Here is a 9,410-nt window from a genome sequence, read left to right on the forward strand (position 1 = left end):
AAACCAAATGATTTTCTTTCAGGGTTTTCTTCCTTTTACTGACACCATTGGGGTAGTGACTGCATCAGAAAGAAGATTTATTTTCATTTTGTAATAGTAAATAATAAATTACTTATGTAGAATATCGCTTTTTTGTTCAGATAAAAAAATCCCCTTTTTCAGAAACTGTCAAGGTACTTAGACTAACACTCGAACACTCCTTTTGCTATTGAGAGAGCAGCTTAGCTCAGTCGGCTAATCTGGTGGTAGCCACTACTGTATGTATGCGCTGAACTGTGGAGATCTCTAGGTCTCCGGTTCAATTCCCATCGCTGACTCTCCTTGTGTTTCAGCCAGAGGGCTGAAATACAAGTTACAATAGTGCACCGTCTTTCGGATGAGATGTTTAAGCCGTTGGTGCTGTGTGCATTTATGGCCCATGTGCACGTTAAAGAACGCAGTACACTCTTCGGGAAAGAGTAGGGGATTGTCTCCCGGTGTACACCACCAGAAAGACCCCACTGGAAATAAGTCTTCTTCTAGACTTTCATGGGCTATCCTTGGTGGTTACACCACATAAATCCAATCCAATCCAATCCAATTCAGAATGATAGAAGTTATATTTATTATATTTAATATAGAAAATGTGTACATACTATTACATCCCGCATCAACTGTTTCATCAAAGTTGTTATCACAATCTGGATATTCATCACAAAGGTAAACCTCATCTATACATTCTTCAGAAGTGCCACATCGAATTTGATTAGGGAATGGACATGCTGAAAGCAATTAAAACAGGTGTACGCAGTAATAATATGAATGTTAAAATAAATTATATGAGTTTTGTGTCCACAATATTTTAACTAATGTATCAGTAAAAAGTCAAAAGAATCAATTAAGGTATCTATGACTAATATTCGCATTTGTCTATTACGACTTGATGAAGGGGTGATGCCCAAAACTGTTAGTGCAAAATGCATCCAGCAAAAACCACTACGACACAGTAAAGATAGGCTAAAACAAGAAAAGTTGATATGATAAAGAATACCATTCATTTCTGTGTGTTTGAATTTTTATCTACTTAGCTGAGTAAAGCATTTACTAGAACCAGAGATCCCAATGATTTTAACAATAATACCTACAGTATTGATAAAAACAATACTGGTAATAACAAGTGATAATAATATTATACATAATAATGATTGTGCATAATGATGATGATAACAGCAACAATATTAGTAATAGCTGCAAAAATAACAATAATGATTAATGTGATGGTGAGATAATGATGATAATATTGACAATAGTAATTAAATAATGAAGTTGGTATATTTACCAGCAACTGCGACTGTCGTTGATACTGTAGAAGACAGTTCAGTAGAGGTGCTATCATCTTAAAATAAGACAGAATATTTTTAGATTATTTTTTGACTTGACTTTGTAAGGAAATAGGCTTGCAATTAGAGAAATTCCTAATGTATATTTTCCAGGCAATGCAATTGTTTGAAACCATTTTTCAACATTTTACAAATTCTGAGATATTTGTTTTTGTTTTGTTTTTAGGGATTAGTTAGGTACTAAGTCGGAAACCCATCGCAGGGTTCCAGCTGTCAAAGCAGAGGGCGTGTGAGTATGCATCAATCATGTGATGCACACACAGACCGGAACACAATCAGGTGTTATCCCTGAGAATGGGAGCTAAAACTGACACCTAAACTGATGCAGGTCACTGTCCATTGGGTTTTGTCTAAATGAGAGTGCAAAATAGTAAAACAATAACACAAAACTGATTGAATAACTGATAAATAAAAATTATGAATAAGACAGAGGCTGACATTAAACCTCCTCAAACGATAAAAGTAGTACATACTTTTGTTACATTTAGTACGTATGTCTGTCGTATTGTGATCCCATTTAAGTTTATTATCAATAATGAGCCCCAGGTATTTATATTTTTGTCACAATTTCAACTTCTTCGTCATTTATTATAAGACTCACATGACAGAAACGAGAAAGTTATTTTTACACTGTTACAGTTACTGGGAATTTATAATACATGTGTCATCTGCAAATGTAATGTGTAAAAAAAAAATTATAGGGGAGAAAGGACGCACCCTTGTGGTGCGCTTGTATTACACATGAGTAGTTTAGACGTTTTCCTATTAAACCTAACTACCTGACCTCTGTTGCTTAAGAAATTTTAAATCCAGAGGTTAAGTCTGGTTAAGTTTTGGCCCACTCTGATACATCTTCACATCATTCTTTCATTTCCTCCATAAGTATCCTTTCCACAGGTCTCTCTGAACATTCCTTCAGGGTGGCAGTCAGTGCAATACATCGGAAATCATTGCATATTAGAGGTTATTATTCTTAGCAATGGGCGAGATTAACATTGACTTCCAAATAGTTGGAACCTTACACAAATCTAACGCCCATTGGTATAAGAATCTAAATTTCTCTCTTAAATGTGGATAACACCGTTTAATTATTTTACTTGAGATACCATCTTGACCACAGGCTTTTCTAGACTTAACCATTTTAAAGATATTTTCTACATCAGCAGTAGCTATCATAATTTTGTTATCCGCGAAAATCCAGATATGATTCTAGTTTAAAAAAAATAAAAGACTTAAATTGGCAAAATTTAGATTAAAATTTAGATTTCAATTTGATTAAAAACTCTGTAGATTTCTTGCCTTTTAAATTACGTTTTTTCATATTCTTTGTATCTTCTTGCAAAAACCGCCTTGTGGAAACTACCATTATAATGATACAAGGTCACAAATACAACGTATTGTCATTATCTCAGTGATTCAGAGGTCACTCATGATTATTATTATCCATATCAATTCAGCAACATTAGCGATCAAAGTTAGATTGGGTGTTTGACGGCCTTAAATTTAATATAAACTGGTTTATATACATCGTTACGTAAGCATATGTAGGCTATACATAGGTCTAGCTGGCTCCTGGGTAGTAACAGAATAGGGATTCTGTAAAAACCCTTGATGCCAGCGGCAGTTACATAGTAATTATGCATAACATGTCACTTTACGATGTCGACTTAAATAATCAGAGCCAAGGAGGAGTAACTATAGCACCTAAAATTTGAGATTCCATTCAGGACTGTGATTCATTACCTTTTTTGCATATAATTAAACAAGTTTAATAATGATGATCTTTATTAAAACAAAACATGATCAATATTTCCACTCATCACTAAAAAGAAAAAATAAATAAATATGACCAGGGATTTGTTATAGTAACAACTTCTTGATATCACTAACCTGTTACCGTTACTGAAAATGTACAACTACCAGTATTGCCTGAAGAATCAGTAGCTGTATACGTTATATTGGTTGGTCCAATCACAAATTGAGCTGGAAATGATATTATGGTCGTTGGAACAAGTCTTTCCCCTGAGTTGTCAGTTACTGTAACATTCAAAGCATTATATATGACAGTAGCTGTCGACGTTCCTGTGTCAGTTGACAAGCTGGTGTCAGGTGGACATGTCAGTACAGGATCTTCGTCATCTGTGGAGTACAATAGACTTACATAATAAACAAAATTGTTAGTTCAACATTTTACAAATTATCAGTTGTATCGTATATTTGCTTAAACATATTCTTATATGGAGTATGTTTATGTATGGATAACTAAATATAACTAACCTGTAACCGTTACTGTAAACGTACAACTACCAGTATTTCCTGAAGAATCGGTAGCTGTATACGTTACATTGGTTGGTCCTATTACAAATTGAGCTGGAAATGATGTTGTGGTCATTGGACCAATAGTTTCTCCTGAGTTGTCAGTTACTGTAACATCAGAATCACTATATGTGGCAGCAGCTGTCGACATTCCTGAGTCAGTTGACAAGCTGGTGTCAGGTGGACATGTCAATACCGGACCTTCACCATCTAAGGAGTAGAATAGATTTACAGGATACATAATTGTTAGTGGTAAATCCTACAAAGTATCACTTCTATAGTATTTTTGTTTACAAGTATTTTCAAATTAAGTAAGTCTATGTATGGTCAACTAAATATAACTAACCTGTAACCGTTACTGTAAACGTACAACTACCAGCATTTCCTGAAGAATCGGTTGCTGTATACGTTACATTGCTTTGTCCAATCACAAATTGAGCTGGAAATGATGTTGTGGTCGTTGGAACAAGAGTTTCCCCTGAGTTGTCAGTTACTGTAACATTCAAAGCATTATATATGACAGTAGCTGTCGACGTTCCTGTGTCAGTTGACAAGCTGGTGTCCGGTGGACATGTCAGTACAGGATCTTCGTCATCTGTGGAGTACAATAGACTTACATAATAAACAATTGTTAGTTCAACATTTTACAAATTATAAGTTGTATCGTATATTTGCTTAAACATATTCTTATATGGAGTATGTCTATGTATGGATAACTAAATATAACTAACCTGTAACCGTAACTGTAAACGTACAACTACCAGTATTTCCTGAAGAATCGGTAGCTGTATACGTTACATTGGTTGGTCCAATTACAAATTGAGCTGGAAATGATGTTGTGGTCATTGGACCAATAGTTTCTCCTGAGTTGTCAGTTACTGTAACATCAGAATCAATATATGTGGCAGCAGCTGTCGACATTCCTGAGTCAGTTGACAAGCTGGTGTCAGGTGGACATGTCAATACTGGACCTTCACCATCTAAGGAGTAGAATAGATTTACAAGATACATAATTGTTAGTGGTAAATCCTAAAAAGTATCCCTTCTATAGTATTTTTGTTTACAAGTATTTTCAAATTAAGTAAGTGTATGTATAGTCAACTAAATATAACTAACCTGTAACCATTACTGTAAACGTACAACTACCAGCATTGCCAGAAGAATCGATTGCTGTATACGTTACATTGCTTTGTCCAATCACAAATTGAGCTGGAAATGATCTTGTGGTCGTTGGAACAAGAGTTTCCCCTGAGTTGTCAGTTACTGTAACATCCGAAGCATTATATGTGACAGTAGCTGTCGACATTCCTGCGTCAGTTGACAGGCTTGTGTCAGGTGGACATGTCAATACAGGAACTTCGCCATCTGTGTTTATTTACATAATACATAATACATAATTGCTTGTTGAAAATCCTACAAAGTATCAGGTATATAGTATTTTTGCTTACAAATATTTTAATATGGAAAAAATCAATGTATAAATAACTAAATATAACTAACCTGTAATTGTTACTGTAAAAGTACAACTACCAGTATTTCCTGAAGAATCGGTAGCTGTATATGTTACATTGGTTGATCCAATCACAAATAGAGCTGGAAATGATGTTGTAGTAGTTGGAACAAGAGCTTCCCCTGAGTTGTCATTTACTGTAACATCTGAAGCATTATATGTAACACTGGCAGTCGATGTTCCTGCATCAATTGACAAGCTGGTGTCAGATGGACATATCAATACAGGATCTTCGCTATCTGTGGAGTACATTAAATTTATATAATACGTAATTCTTAGTGGGAAAATCCTGCAAAAAGTAGCACTTGAATAGTATTTTTATTTAAACATATTTTTATATGGAGTAAGTGTATGTATAGATATCTAAATATAACTAACCTGTAACCGTTACTGTAAACGTGCAGCTACCAGTATTTCCTGAAAAATCGGTAGCTGTATACGTTACATTGGTTGATCCAATCACAAATTGAGCTGGAAATAATCTTGTCGTCGTAGGAACAAGAGTTTCCACTGAGTTATCAGTTACTGTAACATCCGAAGCATTATATGTGACAGTAGCTGTCGGCATTCCTGCGTCAGTTGACAAGCTGGTGTCAGGTGGACATGTCAATACAGGAACTTCGCCATCTGTGGAGTAGATTAGATTTTAATAATACATAATTGTATGTTGAAAAGCTTACAAAGTATCACTTGTAGAGAATTTTTGCTTAAGCATAATTTTATATCTAGGAAGTCTATGTATAGATAACGATATATAACTAACCTGTAACCGTTACTGTAAATGTGCAACTACCGGTATTTCCTGAGGAATCAGTGGCTGTATACGTTATATTATTCGGTCCTATCACAAATTGAGCTGGAAATGATGTAGTAGTAGTTGGAACAAGAGTTTCCCCTGAGTTGTCAGTTACTGTAACATCCGAAGCATTATATGTGGCAGTAGCCGTTGATGTTTCTGTGTCAGTTGACAAGCTGGTGTCAGGTGGACATTTCAATACAGGATCGTCGGCATCTGGGGAATAGATTAGATTTACAAAATACATTGGTTGTTAAAAATCCTACAAAGTATCAGTTGTATAGTATTTTTGCTTAAGCATAATTTTATATCCAGGAAGTCTATGTATAGATAACGATGTATAACTAACCTGTAACCGTTACTGTAAACATGCAACTACCGGTATTTCCTGAGGAATCAGTGGCTGTATACGTTATATTATTTGGTCCTATCACAAATTGAGCTGGAAATGATGTAGTAGTAGTTGGAACAAGAGTTTCCCCTGAGTTGTCAGTTACTGTAACATCCGAAGCATTATATATGACAGTAGCTGTCGACGCTCCTGCTTCAATTGACAAGCTTGTGTGAGGTGGACATGTCAATACAGGATTTTCGTTATCTGTGGAGTACATTAGATTTACATAATATATAATTATTAGTTGAAAATCGTAAAGAGTTGCAATTTAATAGTATTTTTGTTTAAAAATACTTTTTATTTGGAGTAAGTGTATGTATGGATAACTAAATATAACTAACCTGTAACCGTTACTGTAAACGTACAACTACCAGTATTTCCTGAAAAATCGGTAGCTGTATACGTTACATTGGTTGATCCAATCACAAATTGAGCTGGAAATAATCTTGTGGTCGTAGGAACAAGAGTTTCCCCTGAGTTATCAGTTACTGTAACATCCGAAACATTATATGTGACAGTAGCTGTCGACATTCCTGCGTCAGTTGACAGGCTTGTGTCAGGTGGACATGTCAATACAGGAACTTCGCCATCTGTGTAGTAGATTAGATTTTAATAATACATAATTGCTTGTTGAAAATCCTACAAAGTATCAGGTATATAGTATTTTTGCTTACAAATATTTTAATATGGAAAAAGTCAATGTATAAATATCTAAATATAACTAACCTGTAATCGTTACTGTAAAAGTACAACTACCAGTATTTCCTGAAGAATCGGTAGCTGTATATGTTACATTGGTTGATCCAATCACAAATTGAGCTGGAAATGATGTTGTAGTCATTGGAACAAGAGCTTCCCCTGAGTTGTCAGTTACTGTAACATCCGAAGCATTATATGTGACAGTAGCTGTCGACGCTCCTGCGTCGATTGACAAGCTTGTGTGAGGTGGACATGTCAATACAGGATTTTCGTTATCTGTGGAGTACATTAGATTTACATAATATATAATTATTAGTTGAAAATCGTAAAGAGTTGCAATTTAATAGTATATTTGTTTAAAAATACTTTTTATTTGGAGTAAGTGTATGTATGGATAACTATATATAACTAACCTGTAACCGTTACTGTAAACGTACAACTACCAGTATTTCCTGAAGAATCGGTAGCTGTATATGTTACATTGGTTGGTCCAATCACAAATAGAGCTGGAAATAATATTGTGGTCGTAGGAACAAGAGTTTCCCCTGAGTTGTCAGTTACTGTAACATCCGAAGCATTATATGTGACAGTAGCTGTCGACGCTCCTGCGTCAATTGACAAGCTTGTGTGAGGTGGACATGTCAATACAGGATCTTCGTTATCTATGGAGTACATTAGGTTTACATAATACATAATTATTAGTTGAAAATCATAAAGAGTTGCAATTTAATAGTATTTTTGTTTATAAATACTTTTTATTTGGAGTAAGTGTATGTATGGATAACTAAATATAACTAACCTGTAACCGTTACTGTAAACGTACAACTACCAATATTTCCAGAAGAATCGGTAGCTGTATATGTTACATTGGTTGGTCCAATCACAAATTGAGCTGGAAATAATGTTGTGGTAATTGGAACAAGAATTTCCCCCGAGTTGTCAGTTACTGTAACATCCGAAGCATTATATGTGGCAGTAGCCGTTGATGTTTCTGTGTCAGTTGACAAGCTGATGTCAGGTGGACATGTCAATACAGGATCGTCGGCATCTGGGGAATAGATTAGATTTACAAAATACATTGGTTGTTAAAAATCCTACAAAGTATCAGTTGTATAGTATTTTTGCTTAAGCATAATTTTATATCCAGGAAGTCTATGTATAGATAATGATATATAACTAACCTGTAACCGTTACTGTAAACGTGCAACTACCGGTATTTCCTGAGGAATCAGTGGCTGTATACGTTAAATTATTTGGTCCTATCACAAATTGAGCTGGAAATAATGTAGTAGTAGTTGGAACCAGAATTTCCCCTGAGTTGTCAGTTACTGTAACATCCGAAGCATTATATGTGACAGTAGCTGTCGACGCTCCTGCGTCAATTGACAAGCTTGTGTGAGGTGGACATGTCAATACAGGATTTTCGTTATCTGTGGAGTACATTAGATTTACATAATACATAATTATTAGTTGAAAATTGTAAAGAGTTGCAATTTAATAGTATTTTTGTTTAAAAATACTTTTTATTTGGAGTAAGTGTATGTATGGATAACTAAATATAACTAACCTGTAACCGTTACTGTAAACGTACAACTGCCAGTATTTCCTGAAGAATCGGTAGCTGTATATGTTACATTGGTTGGTCCAATCTCAAATAGAGCTGGAAATAATATTGTGGTCGTAGGAACAAGAGTTTCCACTGAGCTGTCAGTTACTGTAACATCCGAAGCATTATATGTGACAGTAGCTGTCGACATTCCTCCGTCAGTTGATAAGCTGGTGTCAGGTGGACATGACAATACAGGATCTTCGCTATCTGTAAAGTACATTAGATTGCAATAATACATAATTGTTTGTTGAAAAGTTTACAAAGTATCACTTGTAGAGTATTTTTGCTTAAGCATAATTTTATATCCAGGAAGTCTATGTATAGATAACGATATATAACTAACCTGTAACCGTTACTGTAAATGTGCAACTACCGGTATTTCCTGAGGAATCAGTGGCTGTATACGTTATATTATTCGGTCCTATCACAAATTGAGCTGGAAATGATGTAGTAGTAGTTGGAACAGGAGTTTCCCCTGAGTTGTCAGTTACTGTAACATCCGAAGCATTATATGTGACAGTAGCTGTCGACGCTCCTGCATCAATTGACAAGCTTATGTGAGGTGGACATGTCAATACAGGATCTTCGTTATCTGTGGAGTACATTAGATTTACATAATACATAATTATTAGTTGAAAATCGTAAAGTGTTGCAATTTAATAGTATTTTTGTTTAAAAATACTTTTTATTTGGAGTAAGTGTATGTA

General features: G+C 35.0%; 2 protein-coding genes and 1 long non-coding RNA gene across 3 annotated transcripts in view; 1 reads left to right on the forward strand and 2 right to left on the reverse strand.

Annotated features, from left to right (window-relative positions):
• The window catches only part of LOC117118084, a 22,949-nt gene extending 21,284 nt beyond the window's left edge, over positions 1–1,665 (forward strand). Inside the window, exons 2-3 of the long non-coding RNA XR_004447000.1 lie at positions 621–780; positions 1,546–1,665. This is a non-coding gene — a long non-coding RNA (uncharacterized LOC117118084). The remainder of the gene's footprint in view (positions 1–620; positions 781–1,545) is intronic.
• LOC117118081 overlaps positions 1–9,265 on the reverse strand; it is a 49,912-nt gene extending 40,647 nt beyond the window's left edge. The window contains exons 1-18 of the mRNA XM_033262577.1: positions 9,047–9,265; positions 8,662–8,910; positions 8,276–8,524; positions 7,894–8,142; positions 7,508–7,756; positions 7,122–7,370; positions 6,737–6,985; positions 6,351–6,599; positions 5,969–6,217; positions 5,584–5,832; positions 5,196–5,444; positions 4,812–5,060; positions 4,427–4,675; positions 4,042–4,290; positions 3,657–3,905; positions 3,270–3,518; positions 1,319–1,375; positions 636–761 (exon numbers count right to left, since the gene is read on the reverse strand). Of these exons, the coding sequence (XP_033118468.1) occupies positions 636–761; positions 1,319–1,375; positions 3,270–3,518; positions 3,657–3,905; positions 4,042–4,290; positions 4,427–4,675; positions 4,812–5,060; positions 5,196–5,444; positions 5,584–5,832; positions 5,969–6,217; positions 6,351–6,599; positions 6,737–6,985; positions 7,122–7,370; positions 7,508–7,756; positions 7,894–8,142; positions 8,276–8,524; positions 8,662–8,851 (3,859 nt within the window). The 5' untranslated portion in view covers positions 8,852–8,910; positions 9,047–9,265. The remainder of the gene's footprint in view (positions 1–635; positions 762–1,318; positions 1,376–3,269; positions 3,519–3,656; positions 3,906–4,041; positions 4,291–4,426; positions 4,676–4,811; positions 5,061–5,195; positions 5,445–5,583; positions 5,833–5,968; positions 6,218–6,350; positions 6,600–6,736; positions 6,986–7,121; positions 7,371–7,507; positions 7,757–7,893; positions 8,143–8,275; positions 8,525–8,661; positions 8,911–9,046) is intronic.
• A 9-nt stretch (positions 9,266–9,274) lies between these two features.
• The window catches only part of LOC117118095 (hyalin-like), a gene marked incomplete at its 5' end in the record, with an annotated part of 7,162 nt that continues 7,026 nt past the window's right edge, over positions 9,275–9,410 (reverse strand). The window contains one exon of the mRNA XM_033262592.1: positions 9,275–9,295. Coding sequence (XP_033118483.1) covers positions 9,275–9,295 — 21 coding nt within the window. The remainder of the gene's footprint in view (positions 9,296–9,410) is intronic.

The sequence above is a fragment of the Anneissia japonica genome, unplaced genomic scaffold, assembly GCF_011630105.1.
Source record: "Anneissia japonica isolate Jap-2015-1 unplaced genomic scaffold, ASM1163010v1 scaffold287634_len692169_cov176, whole genome shotgun sequence".
NCBI classification, from domain to species: Eukaryota; Metazoa; Echinodermata; class Crinoidea; order Comatulida; family Comatulidae; genus Anneissia; species Anneissia japonica.